The 25461-nt window shown below is 63.0% G+C and overlaps 1 protein-coding gene across 1 annotated transcript in view; it reads left to right on the forward strand.

Moving 5' to 3' along the window:
- Positions 1-23777, forward strand: part of FOXK1 (forkhead box K1) — a 46601-nt gene extending 22824 nt beyond the window's left edge. The window contains exons 2-9 of the mRNA XM_070414298.1: positions 5611-5796; positions 13764-13920; positions 14302-14448; positions 15264-15457; positions 16848-17014; positions 17099-17386; positions 18097-18321; positions 18770-23777. Coding sequence (XP_070270399.1) covers positions 5611-5796; positions 13764-13920; positions 14302-14448; positions 15264-15457; positions 16848-17014; positions 17099-17386; positions 18097-18321; positions 18770-19044 — 1639 coding nt within the window. The 3' untranslated portion in view covers positions 19045-23777. The remainder of the gene's footprint in view (positions 1-5610; positions 5797-13763; positions 13921-14301; positions 14449-15263; positions 15458-16847; positions 17015-17098; positions 17387-18096; positions 18322-18769) is intronic.
- Positions 23778-25461: the final 1684 nt, after the last annotated feature.

Consider the following 25461-nt stretch of genomic DNA (forward strand, 5'->3'; position numbering starts at 1 on the left):
CAGCCAGAGCACGGCTCCCGCTCTGTGGGATGGTGACGGCGCTCTCCTGGCCCCGAAAGCCCTCCGATCTCTCCCCCGCTTGATTCTGCTCGGCAGCGAAGACCTGTTCTCACACCCTTGCCGATGAGGCTGGATGGGAAAAGCCTGAGAACGTCTCTGTTTGGAGGCTGCACAGAGCCTCACTCCAGGTTGCTGTGGCGTGTAACTCCGTGTGGAGAATTCTCTCATTCTGCCTTGTACCCACACATCAGTCTATGTGCGTGTACTCTTCCTGGTACACGGAAGAGTACACGTGCACGCGTGTGCTGTATGTGCAGGGAATGGAGTGACCTAACCCCCTGCACGGGATGAGCCGGGCAATCAAGGAGGGCTCCCTGGAGGAGGAGGAGGCCTTGGGAGCCAAATCTTGAAGAATGTCTGTCCTGTGGGACAAGGCCGTGTCTTGTACTTAGTGACCGTCAAGCCCAATGAGCAGTGGTGACGATGTGACTGGGCCACATTGTGAGGTCTGTGGGTTAGGCCACCCAGGCTTTTTAAAGTTATATATATATATATATATACACACACATATATATATATATATATATATATATATCTCCCAGTGCACGAAATTCATGCACATTGAAAGGGAATTAATTAGAGGATGTGAGCGTGAGGCAGTCCACGTTTCTGAAATTCAATGACATGAATTTTAACTATTACTTTGCCAAATAAATGGAATTTACAGATATCATTTAAAAGAGCATTCAGCTTAATATTAAAAATTCTGGCTACCAAGTCAGGTTTGTTTTCAACTTTTTTCCAGTGTTGTAAATTGTTTGCAATATCTGCCCACTTGGGGTTGCATGTCATGGTTATGAATAAATCGGGCTCGCCATACTTCGTTACAATTGCCGTAGCATCCTGATATCGCTGCTGCATATTTCTGGGACTACCCTCAGAAGATGATGGAAGTATTATCATTTTGCCAATTGGCACATTGTCATTTTCAGAACTAGAATTGAGATAATCCATCAAACCACTATATTTTTCAACTCTTGACTTAGATTGGTTTGCTTTGATGAAATTTATCTGATTGGCCTCCATTTTTTAATATGAATCCACAATAAACTGTAATTTTCCTGCATTTAAAATAGGACTGAACGTGTCCCGCACAGAGAGATGAAATCCATAATACTGCATTTGTGTGACTCGTGTCCTTACATTTTGTCTAGTATTATTGTCGATTACACTGTTGTCTCTGCGTCTTAATGCAATATCTGTTCCCCAGCCTTGTTCACCATGTGGAAAAAGAATAGGATATGTCATTGCATCTAATGTAGGAAACAGGATATTTACTTGTTTCATTTTAGTGGCATTTGGATTATTGGGATCTGGTTTACAATGAATGAGCAAATTCCTTTCAAAAGGAGGTTCTCCATCTTCATTTCTGAATATGACAGCAACCTCGGTTACACGGGGAGAATTATATCTACCTGGGTCACTGTTACAATCGTATTTAATCACCATTGTTACTTCTGTGGGAGCAATACCTTTCACTGCTGCTTCAGATTGGGCTTCCTTTTCTACCTCTTGTAGCATCTTGTACGATTTTGTTAATTCACTTATTTCGTGCATGAGGTTGTTGATGTTGATCATGAGTCTTTCTGAGCAGCCCTGGTTTTCTGGCATTGCTAATCTTTTACTTGTAGCTTCGGCCATATCCCAAATATAGAGTTGAGCAAACTTCCGAGAAACACCATCCGCAGGATGTAAAGTTCCAGTTTGGTGATAAACTTGTCCGTGTATTCTAAAACAGTATGGCCCATATCCTGATGGCGATGCAATATTTGCACCCATGGAAGCAAAAGCAAAAGAACTACTTATGGAACGAATATTTTCCATGAAATTTTTACTGTCAGAATCTTCATTCGTCATTAATCTTTTTAAATATGCCGGGTAATCTGGAAAATGGATATCATTTGGACAGACTTTCCCTTTGCTACAACATTGAGTAAATTTCCCATCGGATGGTTTTTCATCAGAGAAATTTCGTGATAGGCAAAATTCGCATCTAACAGTCATTCCACCACAACTATGTTCGAGAATTGCATCCTCATGCACTCCATTTTCACTGAGAAGGCAGTTCCTACCGGTATTGGTAGTACTTGTTGATAACTGTTCTCTAAACATACTCTGTCATCGCCACTGCCTTCTTTCAACTTCAAAGGCCATTAGTCTTTAGACATTTTCTGTTGATGACGCCGGTGTTTTTCGGCATCAGAGCGACGTTTTTCCAGTAGCTGGTGGTCAGATACATTCTGTCGCAGGTGCCGCCTTCTTTCAAGATCAGACGCACGCTGCTCTGCAGACACTTTCTGTCCATAATCTTTCGGCTGCAGAGCTACGTTGTATCAACAGTTGTTCTTTAGACATAGTCCCACCTCTCTCCTGTCACGGTCTGAGATGCAGGTGAATGAGAGTCCTGGCTGTCAGGCCGCTGAGAGCTGTCTGACCAATGGCTGATTCTTTGGGGGTGGGACTTCCTCCTCCCTGCTGTCAGTTTCCACAGCTGTGATGAGGAAGCTGGGGTGACAGGGAGCCGCGCCCTCCAAGCCGCTCTCTCTCTCGCCCTGCTCTATTTCCAGCGGTCTCCTGCTCTGCCAAGTCCTCCAAACCTCCTGCTCTCCACCTGCTCTCCTGCTCTGCTCTCTGTCCGTGAAGGTCCCGGGAGCCCACGGGTGTAGCTTGGCACAGCCAGCCCACGGCCACCGATACCTCCCAGGGCGCTTGACACCTGCATATGCAAATTAACCTGCCATTTTTGTCAGGTTTATTTGCATACCCACTCCTGATTGGCTGGTAGGCGTGGCTTGTGGGCTTCGCGGAGGGATGGTCAGTTTGCATCGTTCTCTTTTACTATTATAGATATTTTTATTGATTTCAGAGAGGAAGGGAGAGGGAGAGAGAGACAGAAACATCAGTGATGAGAGAGAATCATTGATCAGCTGCCTCCTGCACACCCCCTACTGGGGATGGAGCCCACAACCCAGGCATGTGCCCTTGACCGGAATTGAACCTGGGACCCTCAGTCTGCAGGCTGACACTATCCACTGAGCCAAACCAGCCAGGGCTTAAAGCAGTTTCTTTAAATCAGTGTCAAGGGAGAGAACGAAAGAGAACTGGACGTACTGTGTGCACACGAGTCGGCACTGCCCCGTGTCAGTCCCACAGCGTCTCATTTAAACTGTTCAGGCCTGGGCTTAGCGTGTGGCAGCCATCGCCACACTGATCTGAGCACGTGTGTCAGCCCTGAAAGAAACCCGCACCCAGCTCGGTCACTGTCCCTCCCAGCCCCGCCCCAGCTGCTGCAGCCACCCACTGCCTGTCTCTACTCAGGGCCGGACTTCTGTGCCCAGGAAGGGGATGGCCCTGCGGGTGCGGCTGGCTGCCCGGAGCCTCCCTGCTGCCGGCGGGCGCGATGTGGCCGGGTCCAGGAAGAGCGTGGCGCTCCCTCGGGGGCAGTGTTAACTGCAAAGCTCGCTCACTAAACCCAGCGAGGGCCGGGACCAGGCTGCCGACGTTCAGGGAGCGCACGGGGTGGCCGCCAGCACCGGGACACCAGCTTAAAGTTCAGTCGCTTCCTGCACTTCCCTCCTCCTCCGAGGGAGGTCCCGCTGCAGTGGCTTTGGGGGAGGGAGTCCGGAGATGCCTTGCGATCGCTGTTGCAGTAAATAGTGTGAACATGCTTATCGTTAAGCCTTCGCTGGAAGCTTCCCATCACGGCAGGAAGGTGTCTGCGAACAGTCGCTGGTGGCACCAGGCTCGGGGGCAGCGCATCCCCGGCCTGTGGGTGCCGCCGGACGGTCGCCGTCTGCGCGGTCATGTCCTCCGCCTGAGCTGGGGCCTGGGCGGCCTCCGAGGCGCTCTCCTCTGCCCCGAGCGTCCCCTTTGGTTAGCAAGCCGTTCGGTGGGGGCAGGGACAGTCTCAGAGGCCCGTCCAGGCCACAAGCTCGGCTGGAACCGGTTTTCAGATGCCCAGGCGAGAGCTTCCCTCGGGACCGTGGGCCATTTCTCGCCTTCACCTACACCGTCTGCAACGACTCCCGTCTGCCGGTCACTCAGCACAGACCTCCACGGCGCACGGCGAGGCCACGGCGTGTCCTGGGCGGGCAGGCACCGGGCTTGTTTGTTCCTTTGTAGCAGCTAAAGGAAGAGACAGGGAAAGGCCATGGAAACTGCTTGTCATTATCGTTGCCTTCATGTCTAATGCTGTGGGACAGGTGTGTGCGCACGTGTGTGTGCGTGTGTGTGTGAGGAGGACGGCAGTGTGGCTTTAACCGTGGCTTAAAGGAGAAACAGGCAGGATGGTTCCAGAGCCCTGGTGGCTCTAGGCAGGACCATGGGCGGTGCCGACCGTGATGGACCCCCAGCCCTGACCTCTGGTGTTCAGGGTCAGCGGCACCACACGAAGCAGCGCAGGAGCGTCAGAGCCTTTGTCCCGTTTTAGTTTGGAAATGGAAACGCAGGGCCTGTGGGTCAGCGGCGTCCTGGGGTTCCCTGCCGGCCGGCGCCCCCTTTGGGACCACGTGCAGCCCGTCCGCTCGGTCTCCGGGAGAATCGGCACTGGCCGGTGGGAGGGGGTCACGGGGGGGCGGGCGGGGGGCTCTCGTGATCCTGGAACCCGGGTGACATGTTCTCAGTCTCGTTTCATAACAACTGCTGTTCTATCAGAGCAACGGGGACGGCGTGAGGGCTGCCTGCCGCATCCTCGGGGCGGGGCTGGGCGTCTGCTCAGACATGGCGCTGAATTGGGAAGCGGCGGGCGTGGCGGAGCAGCTGCTGGCGAGGCCCCAGCCGTTCCGAGAGCCCGCGGCCCTGCCAGGTGCTGCCCGGCACGAGGTGGCACCTTCCAAGCGATGCCGGTGCAGGAGGTGGGCGCGTGCACGTGCTTCCTCGCCCGCTTGTCACGGAAGCCCCGCTTGTCACAGGACCCGCCACCCGGGTGCTCGGCTGTCGCTGTCTGGGCGGCTGCTTCGCCCGGTTCCCGTGTTTCACCTCACGAGCTCCAGCCGCTCGTGGGGAACGCGTCGGCCTGGACGTGAGAAGGGCTGCCGGGTCAGGACCGCCCAGACTCTCATGGACACACGTGATGGGGCGGCCCCTGGCCCCGGCGGCATTGGCTTGTGAGCGCGTGGTCTCTGCCAGTGGAGAACACCAGCTCCTCCCGCCAGAGCGAGCTGAAGCCGCCGCCAGCCTGTGTGTGTCCCGCTGCTCCCGACGCCGGCGGCAGGTTCACGGGCGCCTGTGCTTCAGGTCGGCTCCGTCGTTAAAACCACCGCGCCCACGCGGCCCAGCCTCCCAGCCAGCGCGCTCTGGGCGGCGAGCCCGCCGATAGACAGTGGACGGAGCGCTCTGCCTGCTGGGCCTCCGCTGGAGAGGACGTCAGAGGTCCTGGCTGTTCCTGGCTCCTGTTCCCGGCACGAAGGAGGCTGGTGTCAGCGCCAGAAAGGGCCCGATGGAGCCGGGCCGGCCCGCAAGGCTGTGCAGGCTCAGGGCCCGTGGGCAGGTCCCTCCTGACTGCGCTTTCTCCTCTGCTCTGAGCTGACGCCGCTCTCCCTCTCCCTGCAGGTGCACCTTCCGCTTCCCCAGCACGGTCATCAAGATCCAGTTCACGGCGCTCTACCCCCAGGAGGAGGCCCCCGCCTCGCCGCTGCGGCCGCTCTACCCCCAGATCTCCCCTCTGAGGATCCACATTCCGGAGCCGGACCTCCGGGGCCTGGTCAGCCCTATCCCCTCCCCGACCGGCACCATCAGGTGAGCAGCTCAGCCCGGGAGCTCCCGGCTCCGCTGCGGGCCGGGGCCTGGGGCCAGGGGTGCTGAGGAGGAGATGGGATGGACGAGCGGGGCCTGCGTGTGCGCTGCGCAGCTGGCGACGCCCTGGGTGGCATTTGGAAGCTGGAGGAGCGTCTGGGGACCTGGCTCCTGGCACAGGTCCCTGGAGAATTCTCTCACAAAGCGCTGGTCCCGCCCCCTCGTCGCGCTGCCCGTCTGAGATGTGAGGGCCTTTGACAGCAGCACAGGCTTCTGTGAGACGTGAGCGCATGTTAACCGTGTGTGTCAGTCCCGCCTGTCTTCGAGGTGGCAGCCTCAGGGCAGTTCCAGAGGGAAACCTGCCACCAGAGGTCGGCGGCCGAGCTGTCTGCGCTCAGGCACCGGCACCTGACCGCCCTGGTCCTCCCGCCACCGCGGCCGCCTGCGCCGTCTTCCCTGTGGCATGAAGTGTGTGTGGGTCAGGCTTAATGCATTTTCAGATCGTCTCCTGCTTCGCTGAGGACGTTTTAAAACGACATGGCTTTCTTGCCTTCACCGTGTGTGTGTGTGTGTGTGTGTGTGTGTGTGTGTGTGGCCCTGAAGCCCCGACGCGCGCACTTGGCGATTCGCCTCCCCCAGCCCCAGGCGTCTCCGCAGGGCTGTGCGTCCGGGCACAGTGTCAGCCCCGGAGAGGCACGCGGCTCTGCCAGGGCCTCAGACCCCCAGGCACCGCTGTGAGCCGCAGGGCTGTGCTAGCGGTGGTCTGCCTCCCTGTGCACCAGGCTCACTGCGAACCGGTGGCTGTTTCCTCCCTGACAGCCTGGCAGCCTGGCCCGCCCTCCGGGAACCACATGCGGGTTCATCTCTGTGATGATCCCCGTGTCGCTTGCGCCTTTGTTTTCCACCTGAAACGTGTTGGTCACACGTTGGGAGTCGCTCGCATTGAGGTACGGGAGTCGGTTCCCCCAGAGCCTGTGAATAGGTGTGTCCTGCTCCTGCAGAGAGAGTTCGGGGGCAGCTGCAAATGGCCCCCCCGCTCAAGTCCGGGGCCTGGCCCGGGGGCAGGCGGTGGGGCAGGCCCCTCGGCCCCCGGGCCTTGTGTCTGTCCTCAGTGCCGTCCGCACGGTGCTGCTCCGCGTGGCCAGCACTCACCAAAGCCTCTGCTCGAGCTCGTTTTACTCGTCCCGTGTGGCTCTGCTCTGAGGCTCAGACTTAGCTGCGTCCTTGTGTGTCCACACATCGAACCCGAGTTTCGAGGGAGGCCCCACCTGAGCCCAAGCTTAGATTGTGCTGTGAAGTGCTCTTGCCTTTCCACACGTGTGACGAGCACACGGGTAGAACGTAGTGCAGCACAGCGAGCAGCCTCTGTGGAAAACAGTCTGCAGTTCTTCAGAGTCAACAGTGTTCCATCCGACCCAGCCGTGCACTGGGCCCAAGGTCGCATGGAAGCGTGCACGCCGGGCTCGGCAGGGAGGCCCGTGAGCTTGCACGCCGGGCTCAGCAATGAGGTTCGTGAAGCCCCAAAGCAGAGACAGCTCAGGCCCACCAGCCCATGAGTGGACACTGGGATGTGGCTGCCCTTCAGTGGACACGGTTCGGGCTGAAGGCATGTTCAGTGTGGTGCTCGACAGCAGTGTGCCATGTGCAGGGCCAGCTGGTGGGAAGCGAGCAGAGCAGGCACATGTGCAGGGACAGGAAGTCAGGGAGCGGCCGTGGCTGGGCGGTTGCAGGGCCTTTCTTCCCGGCGTGAGGAAATGTCTGGATGAGACGCTGTGGCGGTTACACAACTCGCAGATGCACGGACACGGCCTGTGCACTCGGAATGTGTGAGGCTGTGCGTCGCCCTGAGGCTGACCCTTTACCCAGCAGCACCAGAGCTGCGAGGGCCCATGACGGTGTGGTGTGCTCCACACGGCCAGGGAGACCGCAGCGGGCAGCCCCACCCCAACCCCCAGCCTCTTCCTCACCCCCAGCCTCACCCTGACCCCGAGCCTCTCCCTCACCCCCAGGCTCACCCCAACCCCCAGCCTCTCCCTCACCCCCAGCCTCTCCCTCACCCCCAGCCTCTCCCTCACCCCAGCCTCACCCTGAACCCCAGCCTCTCCCTCACCCCAGCCTCACCCCGACCCCCAGCCTCTCCCTCACCCCAGCCTCTCCCTCACCCCCAGCCTCTCCCTCACCCCCAGCCTCACCCTGACCCCAAGCCTCTCCCTCACCTCCAGCCTCACCCCAACCCCCAGCCTCTCCCTCACCCCCAGCCTCACCCCAACCCCCAGCCTCTCCCTCACCCCCAGCCTCTCCCTCACCCCCAGCCTCACCCTGACCCCCAGCCTCTCCCTCACCCCCAGCCTCACCCTGACCCCGAGCCTCTCCCTCACCCCCAGCCTCACCCCAACCCCCAGCCTCTCCCTCACCCCCAGCCTCTCCCTCACCCCCAGCCTCACCCCAACCCCCAGCCTCTCCCTCACCCCCAGCCTTACCCTGACCCCCAGCCTCACCCTGGACCACATTAACAACTAGAGGCCCGGTGCATGAAATTTGTGCACTATAGGGTCCCTAGGCCTGGCCAGCGATCAGGGCCAATAGGGGCCTTCCTTCCGGCTGCCGGCTAGGGCCTCCCTTCCCCAGCTGCCGGTTGCCAGCTGCTGGCTGCTGGCCAGGGCTTCCCTTCCCTGGCTTCTGGCTGCCAGCTGGGGCCTCCTTCATTCTGCGCCGGCCCCTGGTGGTCAGTGCACAGCATAGCGAGTGGTCGGTCTCCCGGTCGAACTCCTGCGGGGACATTTGCACATTGGGCTCTTATATCTATAGATGAGTTTATCATCGGCCAAATGTTTGGGTTCGTACCTGGAGAGCTTCGTAAAGTAAACGTATCTCCGAGTCTCGTTCCAAATAAAAGTGGGCCGCCTGGTGAGGAGACTCGGGGAGCTGGTAGGAGTTGCTGTTGGGAGGAGGCTGAGGGCCTCTGGGGGGTAGGAGGCCCTTTCACTGAGCAGTGTCTCTGGAACCGCTGCTCTGAGAGTCCCGGCGGCGCCCTGTTTATATTTAACTTGTTTTAGGGGCGGGAGTCAGTCAGGGGCTGCCTCATCTGTCTCAGTCCTACTGGGCCCACTCTGTCTTCTGTCTGCGGGGCCGGCTTCCTGTTTTCATTTGGTAAAACGTGAGCAGGGAGAGCAGTAACTGGGACAGGGTTTGTGTTGACGCCGTTTCTCTGGCTCTGGAATTCAGCTGAGCCTTTAGAGACCCCAGAGGCCTTGCCAGGCTTAGCTCCCAAGAGCCTCTCTGCCAGGAGGCGCCCGTGTTTGCCAACAGCCTGGCCCGCCCTCCCCTCCTGGGTCCTCCCCTGGAAACCAGGCGGCTCCGCCTCTCTCCGGAGGAAGTGCCCTGGGGGAGCGCCTGGCAGCCCAGCCCTTTCTGAGAAGGCAGCCTGGCCCAGGGCCCCCCTCCCCTCCTCCGTTTGTCTCCTAATTTGGTGAGGCTGCCGCTTGCTCGCCCCATTGGCTCCTGGGTCCCTGCAGTTTGGTTTTCTCCGCACCTAGTCCCCAGCCACTGCTGCTCCAAGATTTGGGGAGTGGCTGTACCTGTGGGGACGCTCTCCCTAGTAAACAGCCCGGCCCTGCCCTCTGGCCCTGCCCTCCAGCCCTGCCCTCCTGGCCCTGGCCCTGCCCTCAGGCCCTGCGTCTTCCGCCTGTTTGAAGTGTTTTGCTTCCCCGCTGCCAGGCCAGGGTGTGTGCTGTGTGGTTGGGTGGTTTTTTTCACCCTGAAGCACTCCACCCAGAAAATGAATGAACGCTCTCTCAAGTGAATGTTGCTATCAAGGCAGCGTTGACTTTTTTTTTTTAAATATATTTTATTGATTTTCTACAGAGAGGAAGGGAGAGGGAAAGAGAGTTAGAAACATTGATGAGAGAGAAACATCGAACAGCTGCCTCCTACACACCCCCCACTGGGGATGTGCCCTTGACCTGAATCGAACCTGGGACCCTTGAGTCCGCAGGCCGACGCTCTATCTACTAAGCCAAACCGGTTAGGGCTAGCACTGACTTTTTTCCGTTTTAAAGCAGCGGTATTTATAGAAAAGAAGAAATGGGGTCATCGTTTGCTGGGTGTTGCAGAAACACACCGTCTGAAAGTGCTCCTGTGAGGCGAGTTTTAAGAAACTGCTGCACTGACACCCGAGAAAGCACACACAGAGCGAGCGCCTCCGCGTCACGCAGAGCCGGGCTTTCACAAGCTGTTTCATCATGGAAGCTTCTCTTGACTGTTTCTATTGTAGACGTCAAAAACGGAAGTAATCTGTTTACTGAAACTTGGCAAAGGTTAGCAGAACATGAAGTAAAAACAAAAAGCAATTGGCACCAAAGTCTAAAGCTCTCACAGCGCCCTCTGCACACAGTCCCGCTCTCTGCCCGGCTCCTCTGTGGCCCGGCCCCTCTGTGGCCTGGCTCCCCTGTGGCCCGGCCCCGCTGTGGCCCAGCCCCTCTGTGGCCCGGCCCCGCTGTGGCCCGTCTCCCCTGTGGCCCGGCCCCTCTGTGGCCCGTCTCCCCTGTGGCCCAGCCCCTCTGTGGCCCGTCTCCTCTGTGGCCCAGCCCCTCTGTGGCACGGCCCTGCTGTGGCCCGGCCCCTCTGTGGCCCGGCTCTCCTGTGGCCCAGTCCTTCTGTGGCCCGTCTCCCCTGTGGCCCAGCCCCTCTGTGGCCCGGCTCCCCTGTGGCCCGTCTCCCCTGTGGCCTGGCCCCGCTGTGGCCGTCTCCCCTGTGGCCTGGCCCCGCTGTGGCCCGTCTCCCCTGTGGCCCGGCTCCCCTGTGGCCCGCCCCGCTGTGGCCCGGCCCCTCTGTGGCCCGGCTCCCCTGTGGCCCAGCCCCTCTGTGGCCCGTCTCCCCTGTGGCCTGGCCCCGCTGTGGCCCGGCTCCCCTGTGGCCCGGCTCCCCTGTGGCCCGGCCCCGCTGTGGCCCGGCCCCTCTGTGGCCCGGCACCCCTGGGGCCGGGGCAGCGGTGCCCACGGGACAGTGCAGTCCTCATGCCCTTCGCTCGTTTTAGTGTTTGTTCTTACATGTTCACCAAAGCCATGCTGCACCATGGCGGCGCTCTGAGGCTCTGAGGGTCGGTGGCCTCCCCTGGCCACGCTCCGGGACGCAGGCGCACGGCCCTCCAGCGCTCCCCTCGCAGCACACGCGCCCCAGTTCTCAGGTTTGCTTGTGACAGACGCACTTCCACTGTGAGGCTCGTTCCCTTTCTCCTCCCCCCTCTTCCAGGAAAGCTCCCCCAGAGCTGTCGGCTTCACTGAGTTGCATTTTCCTCGTGTCGCCTCCAGGGCACGGAGCACTGCTGTGCTCTTGGTGCAGCCGTGGCAGTGGCTGCGTGTGCCCTCCTGGGTCGCCGGGCACCAGGTCCGTATCAGCCTCGCCCCTGGCGGTGCTCCCCCCGCCCCCCCCCCCCCCCCCCCCCCCCCCCCGCAGCGTGAGCCTCTCGGTGCCGTGTGGGGCTAGGTCTCCGTGCCCGAGGCCTGGCACAACCCACCCTCTCCGCCCAGAAGGATGCCTGTCACTCGACCCATCACTAAAAGGCTTTCCTCTGGCGTCAGGCCCCCCCCCCCCCACCTCGTCGGGGGCCCTGGGGGTCCCCTCCCCTGACCCGGAGTCTGCCTTTCCCTCTGCCCTTTGTTTACGGGGGGGGGGGGGGGCGGGGGGGGATGTCTTTGGGGGGCGGGACCAGAGGTGAATGCTTCCATCCGCTCCCCGCTGGTCACTGTTCTCCTTCGCACCGGCAGGCGGTCACCTGCGAGATCCTCGGTGGGGCGTGTCCCTCGTACTTCACATTGTTTTCTAGTTTCAGGTGTTGCTCTTACACTCTTCTGTCCCCTGGTCCTTCCTACACGATGTCCTGGCCGAGCTGGCTCGTGTGCCCAGCCGGTAGCGTGTCCGCCGCGCGGGCACGCAGGGCCACACACACACACACACACACACACCGCTGCCTGCTCGCCCAGTGCCGTGAGCGCGGCGCAGACATGGCAGGCGTGTCTTGGACGGTCTCGGAGGCCGCGTGCCAGGCCAGCCTGGAGGAGGCGCCACTCATGGCCTAAAACGGAAGGTGACTTCGGGTCATTTTCCATAAAAGGCGCAGCGGTTGCATCTCGCTTTGTGTCCACCTTTCACCTGCAGTCGGGGCGGGCACCTGAGTCATGTGCCCGGTGCTGCTCTCCGCCCGGGTCCAGGCCCCGCCCGCCTGGGCGGTCGCGTTGCCCTAAGTGAGCGTCTCTTGCTTCGGCTCCATCCAGGAGGCCAACGCGTCTCCGCATCCCAAGAGACACTGCTTCTCCTCCAGGCGTTCTCTCTGGCTCTGCGCGTTGCCGGGCAGTTTTGGCGGAGCAGCCTGAAGCTCTCGGGGCGCTGGCCGCCCTGCAGTGGCCACAGAGCCCGCGGCCGGCTCTGATTGAGCACCGACAGCCCAGGCGCTAGGCGTGGCGTGCAGTGGGCTCCGCCCTGACCTGGAGGTGTGGGGTTTAGGGGGGGTCCAGGCGGCCGCCGGCTGAAGGGCTCATTGAGAAGCTCGCTGCTCGGAGGCCAGAAGCCATGTGCTCACAGGCACGTCCAGGGCGGCCGGCTGGCCCGGCCCGAGGTTCGGCAGAGGCTGCGAGCGGCTCTGTGTCCCGGGCCAGCCCGCACCCGCGCTTCCGCTGGAGGTCGGCCTGTGGGAGGCAGCCTCCCCCTGCGGTCGGCCTTCTGAGGGCGGGACAGCAGTTTTCCTCTGATCTCCCACAAAATAGCGGCTGGGGAAGGGCTGCGTGGCCACTGGGGGGGGGGGTCGGGTCCAGGAGGGCGTGGACGGTGTGGGCCTCGCGGGACCTCAGGAGAAGCCACGGGCTGCGTGTCCCCTGCCTCGGCTTCACGCGTGGCCGTGGCTCCCAGGACGCACTGGAAAAGCCCGGCTGCGTGCGTGGCAGGGGCACTGGGACGACCCTCCCCTCCGCCAACCTCGCCAGCAGGTGTGTCAGGGCCACGCCCGGAAAGGTGCCGTGCTGCTTCCCGCCAGCGTCCCGTTGGGTGTCGTGACTTTGTGCATGCACAGCACCGCTCGGCGTGTTCGGGGACCCGGGGGGCAGAGCAGGTACTCCCAGTGAGCGTCCTTAGAGTGCCCACTCCCACGCGGGCCTTTCTGGAAGGCACTCTGGCCGCCCGGGAGCTGAGGGCTGCTGTCCCTCACCAGCTGCTCGCGGTCGGGGCTTCATTCTTTCCTTCACCTTCCTCCTCAGTAGCAACTTCTCACGACGCCCTCTCCCCCCGCCCCCCAGGTGTTGCAGGGCAGCTTGTGTCACCGGGGTCCCTCCCGGCCGGAGACGGGGGAGCTCTGGGGGAGGGCCTGGCTCAGCTGCGGGTGCTGGGACATGAGGGGAGGGCGTCAGGCGGGGACACAGGCTCCTCCGGTGCCGTGGAGGCGCTGTGCTATCATGCGTGTTCTCGGAATGTCTGTGATGGAATTAAGGTGAGGGCCAGTGTTTCTACGTGGTTTGTTACTGAGAGGAAATGGGCCGAAGCCTGTGGCTGGGCCACCGCCCCGGCGGGCGGGACGCTGGGTGGCACAGGCCTGGGACCCACAGGCCCGAGTCTGGGCGGCTGTGGAGGAGCCGGAGATGCTGGGTGGCCGGTTCAGCCGAGGAGAGGAGCCTGGGGGCTGTGGCCGGCAGGGCTGGTCACCCCCCTCAAACGTTCCTGCAGTAGCACCCGGCTCTGGCCTTCGCTGAGGGTGCCACCGTGTGGACAGCGGCGGCCCTGCAGCCACGCCGCCTGCCCTTCAGGCTCGGCCTCCCGGGCCAGCGTCTGTGCTGAGGACATAACTGGTCCCTCCTTCATCCGGTGGGTGGGGTGTCATCCAATCACAGAGCAGGGAAGTGCGGGCGCTTTCTGTGTCCCCGGTCCCGCTTCCTGCACAGAGTCCTCCCAGGACCGTGACCAGAGTGTGTCCTCTCTCTCCGCAGTGTTCCCAACTCCTGCCCGGCCAGTCCACGTGGGGCCGGCTCCTCCAGCTACCGATTCGTCCAGAACGTGACCTCCGACCTGCAGCTGGCCGCGGAGTTCGCCGCCAAGGCCGCCTCGGAGCAGCAGGCAGACGCGTCCGGAGGAGACAGCCCCAAGGTCTCGCCCGCAGCCCGCCCCTCCCGCCCACCTCCTGCGCGTGCTCCTCTCCCCGCATTCCCCGCATCCCATCTGCTGATGACCAGACAGTTTCAGAGTTTCACTTAGTGTCTGAGACGAGGAAAGGTTTTGCCTTACAACTCTGTCTTGGTTCCTTCCCCCCCGAGGACTTTTAAAATCAGCGGTGAGGTGAGGAGTGAGGTGTCAGCAAATCGTGACGAGACCCTCCTCCCTGCGGGCGGAGCACGTGGCGGGCGTGCAGGTGGCCGGGGCTGGTTGAAGGAGACACTGCTGACCTGTCCCGCTGGCGCTTCTGCGCGGGAGGCCGTGGGCGGGATGGCCTGGGGCCGCCTCGCTCACGCTGCCTGCTCTGCTCCCCAGGACGAGTCGAAGCCGCCCTACTCGTACGCGCAGCTGATCGTGCAGGCCATCTCCTCGGCACAGGACCGGCAGCTGACACTAAGCGGCATCTACGCCCACATCACCAAGCATTACCCCTACTACCGCACGGCCGACAAGGGCTGGCAGGTGAGGCTCGCGCCCAGCACGGCACATGGCCCCGCAGAGCGTCCAAATGGGCTGCATCCCGGGGCGCCCGGCCCCGCCCTCGGAGGGCCAGGAGCTGAGGACGGCTACACCCGCGCATCACGTTGCTGGGCTCTGTGCTCACAGCCACGTGTCCGTCACGGCGCTTTCCTTTGCGTGGGATCGTCAGACCGTGTCTGCATTGGGCGTAACCAGCGTGTCCTGTTCATCACGTGTCTCCTGGTGCCTTTCCTTTGCCGGTGGACTCGGTGCAGGGTTTTGTCTGTTATTCTTGTGGATCCTCACCCGAGGACATGTTTCCATTGATTTTAGAGAGAGTGGAAGGGGGCAAGAGACAGAGAGAGAAACATCGATGTGAGAGACACATCGATTGGTTGCCTCCTGCATGTACCCCGACCAGGGCCAGGAATTGAGCCTGCAGCTGAGGTGTGTGCCCTTGACCGGAATTGAACCCGGGACCCTTTAGTCCAAGGGCCGACGCTCTACCCACTGAACCACCCAGCCAGGCCCAGTGCCGGCTTCAACCTGGACACCCCCTCCACCAGGGATTGCGTTTCCTGTCTCGCGTTTGTTCTAAAGAATGGGAGCGATGCTGACCTGGACTTTGACAGGAAAAACTACCTGTGCCTTTGCACTGCCCCATAAGAGTGACCTGGCCAGCCCGCGGGAGCCGTCGCCGGTGTGACCCCTGAACCCCGGTCCTGTCACCTTCGTCCCGCATCCCTGCGTCCTGGTGGGGGCGGCTGGGCGTGACTTTCGGATGCGCTAGCGAGCGGTGCCATCTCTGTTGCCTGCAGAACTCTATTCGCCACAACCTCTCCTTGAACCGCTACTTCATCAAAGTGCCCCGCTCCCAGGAGGAGCCCGGGAAGGGGTCCTTCTGGCGCATCGACCCGGCCTCCGAAGCCAAGCTGGTGGAGCAGGCCTTCCGGAAGCGCAGGCAGCGGGGCGTCTCCTGCTTCCGCACCCCCTTCGGACCGCTGTCCTCCAGGTGAGCCGGCCACCCGCGGCCACTCCCCACCGGCCCCTGGGCACTCACCGCCCTTCCCCTTGTCCCGAGGGAGGGACCGTCCAGCGTCCATGGGCCACAGCCCTGCAGTCGGCAACCGTGGCTGCCCCTGCACGTGGCTGAGAGGCTGCGCTGGTGGGAAGGCGTCTGGCGGAGGCCGGCGGCGCGTGGCGCTCTCTGTCCGCGCTTCCCCTTCCTGTGAGGATGCCGTCCCGGGACCGGGCCCACCCTGCTGACTCCTTTAGCTCGAGCACCTCCCTAAAGGCCTGTGAACCCATCTGTAAGCAGGCGCCCCGAGGTCCTGGAGGTGAGGGCTCCCGAGCTTTGGGGGCTGCTCTGCCCATGAGCGGCTCGGGGGACGTTCCGGGCGCCTTCGGTGCCAGCGCTGCCCGGGAGCCCTGTGTGCAGGGTGTCTGTCAAGGTGGTTGTCCTCGGGCCGCATTGGAAGTTGGGCCCCCGATCTTGTGCTGCACGTAGAATTTGCACAGGGAATTGTGGGAGGGAACCCCCAGACCAGGAGGACAGGGAAGCAGAGCTTTGCTGTGGGCTGGGTCTCGGCCTGTGTTGGGGGCAGAGGTGGGTGGAAACGGGTTTGGTTTTGTAGAGTAAAGCCAGGTCCTCGAGGCCCAGACAGGAAGTTGTACGTTCGAGCGCCTTCACCAACGGGGTGACCGCGTGGGGTCTCCGGGTGAGGACTCCGGCCAGCAGGGGTCGGGAGGCAGGAGGCCGGCCAGAGGGAGGGTCTCTGCTTCGGGGACAGCACCTTGTCGGTGAGGGAGAGGGGTGTCTGCTGTGGGTCACAGACGCAGAATGCAGACTGCGTCCCCCGCTGCATCTGGGGCCCAGCGTCCTGCCCTCGAGGGACAGTTTACCCAGTGTGTTCAGGGGCACGGGGGGCGTGTCACTGACAGTCCCCCAGGGGAGAGGCCCGATGCTCGCAGCCGGCGGGCAGGGCTGGAGGAGGGGGCTGTTCCAGGCCCGGTGGGTCACTCGGGGGGCACGGGTCACTCGGGAGCGTGGGCTCTGCCCCGCGCAGGCTCTCCTGGCGGGAAGTCGGTGCCCGGCCCACAGAGCTCGTGTGGGGAACAGAGGACAGAGCCCTTTCCCGGGGGACACTGGTCCCTTGGGGAGCAGGTGCTCGGGACGTGGCTTCGTCTGTGGCCACAAGCAGCACCGCGTCCACCCGGGGCTGGGCTGTGACGGTGGCCGGGCAGCTCGTCGTCGCTGCAGGCGTGGGGACCCCTTGTGGGGACAGAGGGCAGGGGAGGCCAGGCCGCACGTGGTCCGCGTCCTTGGGCGCCTCCACTTTAAGTAGCCTTGCTTCCCGCGCACTCACCGCGTGGTCCCTCTCGTGGTCCCTCCCCGTTCTCAGGAGTGCTCCGGCTTCACCCACCCACCCCGGGCTGATGTCCCCTCGCTCCAGCGGCCTACAGACTCCAGAGTGCCTGTCTCGGGAGGGCTCCCCCATTCCACACGACCCTGACTTTGGGTCGAAGCTCGCCTCTGTTCCAGAGTACCGCTACTCCCAGAGCGCGCCCGGTAAGAGCGGGGCCCCTGCGGCGGGCAGACCCAGACCCGGGCCGGGGCTGTGGGGCCCGCTGACCTCACGCTCCTTCTCCGCAGGCTCTCCCGTCAGCGCCCAGCCCGTGATCATGGCTGTGCCCCCCCGACCTCCTAGTTTAGTGGCCAAGCCCGTGGCCTACATGCCTGCGTCCATCGTGACGGCACAGCAGCCCCCAGGCCACGCCATCCACGTGGTGCAGCAGGCGCCCCCCGTCACCATGCTCAGGGTGGTCACGTCCTCCGCCAGCTCCGCCAACGGGTACATCCTCACCACCAACCAGGCCTCGGCAGGGGGCGCCCATGAAGCCGCAGGCACCGCGGTGCTGGACCTGGGCAGTGAGGCGAGAGGTGAGAGCCATGTGGTCCCTCTGAGGCTCGGGGAGGTAGAGTGTCAGCCTGGGCCTCGGGGGTACAGGGCCCAGGGGCGGGGTGGGCAGTCTCTGGGGCCGACGGCTCTCAGCCTGCTGCCCGCACTCCCCGCTCCTGTGTTTTGGGGAGTCTGTCCCGTGCAGTCAGCAGGGTCGCCCTCCAGAGCACACCCTCCTCGTGAGCAGCAGCCAGGTGTGCGCAGCCCCAGGTGCGCTGTTAGGTTGGGGCCTGGGATCCGAGGATGAGGCCTCCTGAGCCACCAGTGAGGAGCCCTTAGAAGTCATTTAAGTAAAAACTAGCTACAAAGCCCTGAGCTGGAACCTGGGCCCTGGTACCTAACGGGTAATCCCAGCCGTGGGGGCCATGGGAAGCCTCGCCACAGCGGGTCTGCGTGGAGGCCAGTCATTCCCAGGAGCATTCTGTTCCTCGGTCGCCCTGGCAGTAAAGTGTGACGGTTATACGTGTGTTTAACTGTCCTGTTCCTCAGTCGCCCTGGCAGTAAAGTGTGACGGTTACACGTGTGTTTAAAAAGCTGTGAATCGCTTTCCTGTTGTTTTAAAACTTACCTCCTCGGTGCGATCTTCCTTTTGAGAAGCGATGGCTGTTCCCAGTGTCAGTGCCTGACACCCGCAGCCCATGGCCACGGCCGCCCGCTGGCGAGGCGGTCCCTGACGCGCGCTCTTCCCTAGGCCTGGAGGAGAAGCCCACCATCGCCTTCGCCACCATCCCCGCCACCAGCCGAGTCATCCAGACGGTGGCCAGCCAGATGGCCCCTGGCGTCCCCGGGCACACGGTCACCATCCTGCAGCCGGCCACGCCCGTGAGCATCGGGCAGCACCCTCTTCCGGTCCGGGCCGTCACGCAAAACGGAAGGCATGCGGTCCCCACCAACAGTGTAGCCGGCAGCGCTTACGGTGAGGCCCTGCCGCCCTCCGTGCCGCATTGTAGCCCGGGGTTCAGGCACAGTCAGTGCCCGGGGGCCCTTTCCCAGGCCATCCCGGCAGCCGGTCGGCATCCACCAGCTGAGCAGCTGCTAAGCACCGGGCCCTGTAACGCTAAGCAAAGTCCCCGTCCAGAGCTCACACCAGCTGGCTGAGAGGGCAGGGGCATCGGACGGACACACGTGGTGGGCACCGGGGCTGAGGGCTGAGGGCTGAGGGTTTCGGTTCTCAGCCAGGTGCTCAGGAAGGCAGAGGAAGGGGAGTGGGCAGGTACTGGAGTAGACAGGGACAGTGCACCCCTCAGGGTTAAGATGGGGTGTTCACGGGAAGGAAAGTCCAGCTGAGGTGGGAGCAGGTGGGCGGCTGGCCTGGGGCTGCTGGGAGTGCTGGTCCCATCAGTAACCTCTCTCCCTCCCCGCAGCCCTCACAAGCCCCCTGCAGCTCCTGGCGGCCCAGGCCAGCTCGTCCACTCCCGTGGTGGTCGCCCGGGTGTGCGAGGTGGGGCCCGAGGAGCCAGCAGCCGCCACCACCACCGCCACCGCCACGCCAGCCACCACCGTCACCTCTGCCGCCGCCACCGGGGAGCCCGAGGTGAAGAGGTCCCGGCTGGAGGAGCCCAGTGGGACTGTGAGCGCGCAGGCCGGGGTCATCACCGCTGCCGCTGCTGGCCCGCAGGGGCCCGGGACCGGGGAGTGACGTCCCCCAGGAGGTGGAGTGGGACGCACGCCAAAGGGAACTGTGGGCTGGACCACAACGCCCACATCGCCGCCTGGGACCGAGCACACACCACACGGACAGGCCGGCCCGCCCGCCTGCTCCCGACACTCGTCCTCCCTGCCGGCACCTCCTGCCCCTGCCGCAGTCGAGACTAAACATAAACGCGTTCAGACAGCTGATTGTATGGTTCTGGGATTCTTTGTTTTCCTCTCCCCGGGCACGGCTTGTCCCCAGACCCGGCGGGGGCGTGGGGAGGCTGCGCACCCCGAGGACCAGACCCCAGGCCCCCGGCTGTGAGCAGAGCCGACCAGGCAGGCCTCCGAGGGACGGACGCGCACCCCACTCCTGCGCATGCATCGGAACCGGCGAGACCGGCGGGCGGTCCGGTTTCCAGCTGTTCATGACGTCTTCCCCTAAAATCGTGGCCCAGGAGCATTCATTGGCATTAACTGGGGGGGAGGGGGGCCTGTGGACCAAGGAGTTCTTGTCCGGGTGCAGCGTGGAATCCGGGCTTCACCACACGTCTGAGCCCAGAGGGATCGTCTGGTTCTGAGGTTTCCGCCTGCAGCGCCGTGGTCGGTTCTTGCTGCCGCGTCCCCTGGGAGTGAACCCCCACCCTCTGCCCCCTTCAAGGAGGGCGTCCGAGGCGAGCGCCGAGTGGACGACACCAGAGCTGGCCCTGCATCCTGACGGCCTGCCCTGGCGGCAGCACTGGGCGCGTGCTCAGGAGGCTGGCCCTGTGCGTGGACAGCTGGAGGCGCAGCCCAGAGCTCCGGCCACGCGGCCGCCCCCCGAATCACCACCAGGGAAGCAGCTCAGGCTGCAGGCGGTGCCCTGGGCGGGAGCGGGAGCCGGCTCAGAAGGAAGGGGACCCAACCACGACAGCCAGCTCGTTGGAGTGGCTCAAGCCATCGCTGCCGCGGTGTCCCCGCCCCAGGTGCCAAGGACGGGAGGATGCCTGTCGTTCCTGTGGCACGAACCTCACGTGGGAGACGCTCTTGGGAAGTCCACCTGCCGCCTCCGGGACGCCAGAGAAGCGGGGGATGGAGTGAGCTGGCGCCGCCCTCGGTCCCCCGCCCCCCACCCTGGGATACGAGAACCCCCTCCACCCACAGCGCCGGTTCCTGTGCACGTGGTGGCGGGCGTGAAGGATGGGCTGGCAGAGGTCTGAGCAGGGTCCCTGCAGCTGCTTCCCTCCCTTGGGGACGTGTCACCTAGATGCGCCTGCTCCTGACGGCAGGACCCACGGGCGTGCCTCTGGGCGCGGTGCCACGGAGCAGGGCCGCTGGCCATGGACACTGTCGGGTCTTCGCCTGATCCCCTGGGTCTGGCTCCGACCCTTTTTTATGGCTTTTGAGATGTTTTGGTTTCTCTGTCCATTTTCAGTGAGGACCCCACTCGGCAGCCAGAGGTGCAGGGAGAATGGAGGGAGGTGGGCGAGGGGACGAGGGGGAGGGACAAGGTCCCGACGGTGCCATGTGCCCCTGCTGGAGCTGAGGAGGGGCCGTGCGGCCAGCGCTGCGCAAGGAGCAGAGGCCGCGGCCCAGAGGGGCTGTGTCTCCAGCACAGACCTGTGTCCTGTCATCTGACCACAGAGCGCGCCTGGCTCGTGCGGCAGGCCCGGCACCGCCTAGCCCGGAAGTGTACGCCGCAGCGGGAAGGTTGCCCGGTGCCCTCAGAGCTGGCCAAGAGAGGGCGCCCTGAGTCTGGTGGCCTGTGACCTGTGGTCCGTGGAGGGCGGGCCGACGCCAGCCGAGGTTGGGAAAGCGAGAAGTCTGCTGGCGCGATCCCCACATCCCTACAGCCTCAGTCCGAGACCCTTCGCTGTGGTCACCTGGGGGCTCGCGTCTGCAGAAGAGGCAAGCGGCTGAGGGCACTGGCTTTGGGCACTCGGGCCCCTGCTGCTGTGCTGCACTTTCCGGCTCCAACGCAGGGAGCCCTGCACGGGAGGAGTCACAGGAGGAGCTGGACACGTGGTGCGCATCCCCCGAGGCGTTCAGGTGGTGTTGGGAGTGACCGTGTCCCAAGAGGGCGCCTGCCCGGCTGCGCCTTCTCCGTGCCCACGGCACACGGGCGCAGGAGGCCGGCCCGTCCCCACTGAGCTCTCCCGAGAACGCCTGCCATGGAGGGCACAGTCTGCAGGGCCTGGGCGCCCGGCCAGGCCACCCCTCACCCCGCCTCCCCCGCTCACGCCCCATACAAGGGTCCCTGCCGGGGCTTCTCGGCTCATGTGGGGTTTGCTGGCTCTGGGTATTTTCTTTTTCCTGTTTAAGAACCGAGCCCAATGGAAACAGTGAGAGTGGGTCCCCGAGTCGCTAAGAGGAGGGCCCAGCAAGAACTCTGAGCCGGGAGACGGGTTTGCTGGTCGTTCCGTGCCCCACCCCCAGCCCTGGCCCCGGGGAGGGTGTGAGGTCCTGAGGTCCTGCATCGCTCAGGATGCTGCTGCTTCCTCTGAGAAGGTCTCCACCTCCGGAGGGCGCTGCCTCTGTGGACAGATGCCCCTGCTGGTCACTCAGGCCGAGAGGAGGGGAAGGCTCCTGGGTTGGGGGTGGCCTCTCACTTGACAGGGACGGAGCGCAGGCCTCACGCAGGACAGGACGCTGTTGGGTGGGAGGACATGGCGGCGGAGGAGGGGCCCCCAGAGCTGCCAGTGCAGGAGGCAGCCAGCTGCTCCGTCTCTCCAAGCCTCAGCTCTGCTTTGCCTTTGAGGGACGTCACCGTCTCGGGGTTCACACCCTCATCCGGCCTCTACACCCCAACCCCCCTGAGACAGCTGCCCCGAGACGGGCTTCAGGGTGTGGCGCACGCCCGCTGCCTCCATCCCGATGCGAGACCACGGCGCACTGCTCCTTCTGGACAAGTTACCACAGCGATCGGAGGCCCTGCCGGGAGAGCCGGTGCCACCGCAGCCCATCCCTCGTGGCTGCGCAGGGCGGGGCCGGGCCCACACATGTCCCTGCAGCCCCTTCCCGATACCTCTGCCCGGAAGTAACGCTCCCACTAAGGACAATTACGCAAACGTGCTGCTACAGGGGCGGCCTGCAGACAAGCCTGGCGGGGGCTTGGGTGGGAGGACGCAGCCGCCAGGCCTCTCGCTGTGTCTCTGTCCTCTCCAGGTTGGTTCCTGTGTTTTGCAAATACCTGTCGTGACGGTTTCGTTCTCCAGACCTGGCTTCCACGCTGGGGCCTCGGTTCTCGGCGCAGCTTGCCCATGCTCAGCCCCAGGTTTGGGCGAGACTTCGCCGCCTGCCTGTCCTCTCACCAAAGCTGCTACCTGGGGCCGGAGGGATGGTCTGCGGCGGCCCCTGTGGGTGGCAGCAGTGCATCCCCTCGGCTGTGTCTGTCCAGCTGCCAGCTGTGTGGGCGCTGGGGCGTAAGGCCGGGCACCACCGTCCCCTCCAGCACCGCTGCTCCCCGTCCCCGTCGCCCAACTCATCACAGCTGCTTCAAAGAATCTGGGGTCACCCCGAGCACTTCCTCAGAACTGAAATGAGAAATGGGCCCATGTGACTGATGAGGGAAAAGGTTTTGACTCTTAAATTAAAAAGGGAAAAGCTCACCTGCTGAGCTGTCCACCTGCCGGCTCTCGGCCTGTGGGGTGCGTCCTGGCTGAGCCGCAGCTCGGCCCGCTGCTGGGGGGCCAGGAGCCAGCTGAGCGGGTCCCCTGGGGTGGCGAGAAGGTCCTGGGGTCTGAGGTCAGCAGACGGGAGAGGGCAGCAGGGCCCACTGCTTTGGGTGACACGCTTCACCTGTGAGTGCGACAGCCGCTGCGGGGCTGCCCGCCTCTGCCCGCAGGGCCTGGCCTGGAGCCTCGGCCGCGGCTGAGTGACAGGAGGCCCTGCAGGTGGACACTCAGGAAGGCCCGGCTCACGCTCTGCCCACCTCCGGGCAGTGGCGGTCTGCACACCACGCAGGACGGAAGTGAAATCTCTTCGCGAGCCAGGGGCCCCCAGTGGCTGCTCGTTATTTTAGAAGAGGGTTGAGGGAGCATTTGCTTTGTGCCAGGCACCTTGCTCCCCGGGGACACCCACTCCAAGGACCCGAGGCTCCCTGCCCTGCTGCTCAGCTGTAGCAGCTGAGATGGGAAGAGACGTCTGGCCAGTGGGAGCCGCAAGCGCGGTTCTTCACTCGGTTCGCATTCTCGGGTCCTGCCCCCGCGCCTCCAGGGCAGTGGGAAGCCACTGGCCCCTCTGCCTCACTGTCCCCTCTGCCCCAGCCACGGGCGGGCGCAGCAGAGAGAGGAGGATGCGAGGCCTCTGGCTCGTCCTGTCTCTCGGGCCTCCTCTGCAGTTTGCTAGTTTGATTCATCCAGTTACTGGCAGTTCACTCTGCGTCGGAGACAAAAAGGGAAGTCAGGGAGGCGGGGCCGAGGGAGCCCGCAGGGAGACATGGGGCGTCCTGGCTAACGTGTGGGTCCACGGATTAGGGCGCTTCGACCTAGGAGTTTTCTCACTGAGCTGCGTCCCGAGGGGCGCGCCCTCCCCTGCCCGAGTGGGCTGGAATGGGTCTGACGGGAGTGGATTTTCCCTCGTGGCCTGAAGGGTGTGAAACAGCCCACGGCCCCCTAAGCTCTTAGCCTCTACTACTCGGGTTACCTGGTCCAGATTTGTTTTTAATCAGTAAAAATGAGTTTTAAAATCTAACATGTTAAGCTTGGCCCTCCCTTCTCCTGGTCCCCCTGAATTGACTGGGCTCACGTTCTAACAGGCTGGGGGGGGGGGGGGGGGGAGGGGGTATGGGGGGGATGGGGACAGGGTCCCAGGGTCTCACTCAGATCCGCCGAGTTCTGACCCAGCAGCTGGGCACGTGCGGGAGCGTCAAACCCAATACTGAGATTTTTTTTATCTGACCGATGATTCTGTAAAGATAATTGGGGGGTGGGCGGGCGCTGTTAGGGCTGGGTGTGTGTGTGTGTGTGTGAGCGTGTTTTTACGGTGGCTGTCTAAAGTATTTTTACAACATGTTTAATAATCAGTGCTTTAAAAGCAGTGGTTTCCTACAAAGTGGAAACTAAGCTCTCAGCCTGGGGTGAAGCGGAGGTCACGTTGCGATGCCACCGCCTGGGAGTGACGTCTGGTCTGGGAGGCCCCGGGGCGGCGGGAGCCGGGCGCCCTGGGGGGATCCTGCGGCCGGGCCTGCCTTTCCATTTCGATGGGATACAGTACTTTTTTAAAAGGAGCCATACTTTTTTTTAAAGTTTGAAAAATGAATGTGATTTCTAATTGTCTCAGACATTAATGTTTTAAAGCTATAACAAAGTTTAAAATTTCTACATTTCGTTTTTCATTTATTGTAACTGTTCTTTTATCTATTAAATTGTATGTGGATGGGCAAGTCCTGTGTCTCCTCTTAGCATTTGTTTCTATAACCAGAAATAAAGTTATATATTAAAGAAACGACACTGGGCCCCGGTGTGGTCCTTGCGTGAGTGGCCGCCGAGGGACAGAGCTGGGTGGGCAGGCGGCCCGCAACCCTACCCGGAGGGGCCCTTACGGGAGACCGGCTGCCTCCTTTGCCCTCGGCGGCTGCTCCCGTGACGAGGGACACGGTCTGGGCGGTGCCCCAGCCCCGGGAGTCCCTGAGGGGCCGTCTCCACAGCCTCAGGGACGTGGATGAACCGGCAGCCTCCCCGCTCCCAGACGCACAGGTGCCCATGGCGGCTCCGTGGGCCCTGCGCCTGCCCGAGGCCTGAGCGGCGTGGCTGCTGCCGGCACCGAGCTGCGACCTCCCGCCTCTGGCCTGCTCTGCGGTCACACCGGCTGGGTGCCGTCCAGCGGGGGCCTGGAGCCTGCAGAAGCTCCCGTCCTCCCGGCAGATGGACACCCGCCTCAGGACCAGCTGCGCCGCTTCCACGGTCAACCTGGTCGGAAGGAGGGTCTCCTGCAGGCGGCCGCCGCGGGTTCAAGGAAAGTGTCACAAACGCGCTCACCGCTCCCAGCACAGACCCTCCTCCGCTCAGGCGGTCACCTCCCCCGCTTAGCCCCTCTGCCAGCTTCCCATCCTTCCAATGGCGGTGGGTGAGCCCGCCTCGGGGTGTCCCTGGGGCTGGGTGAGCCCGCACCCCCTTCCTCACCACCTCGGGCCCCGCCTCCTCATCCGCACTTGGGTTCCCGGAGGGCGTCTCAGAACCAGAGTCCAGAATCCGCAGTGAGAGCCTCGGCCCCCCGCGCCCCCAGGACCGCGCTCACTGCGGGCTGCCCGGCGGATCTAGCATTTGCCCCGGGCCCCGGGCCGCCAGGACAGCTGCAGATCTGACCCTCGTCTCCGTGGCTGTAGTTCCCTGAGGGCGGGAGAGGCCTCCCCTTCAGGCTTCCTCACCCAAACCCAGGAGACCGGCCACCGCCTGTTCCGCGACCGAGACGCCACACACGTCGGTCCTCTCGGCCTGACCCCCGC

The sequence above is a fragment of the Myotis yumanensis genome, unplaced genomic scaffold, assembly GCF_028538775.1.
Source record: "Myotis yumanensis isolate MYYU_CA2020_CCGP unplaced genomic scaffold, mMyoYum1.0.hap1 SCAF_5, whole genome shotgun sequence".
In the NCBI taxonomy this organism is placed as follows: domain Eukaryota; kingdom Metazoa; phylum Chordata; class Mammalia; order Chiroptera; family Vespertilionidae; genus Myotis; species Myotis yumanensis.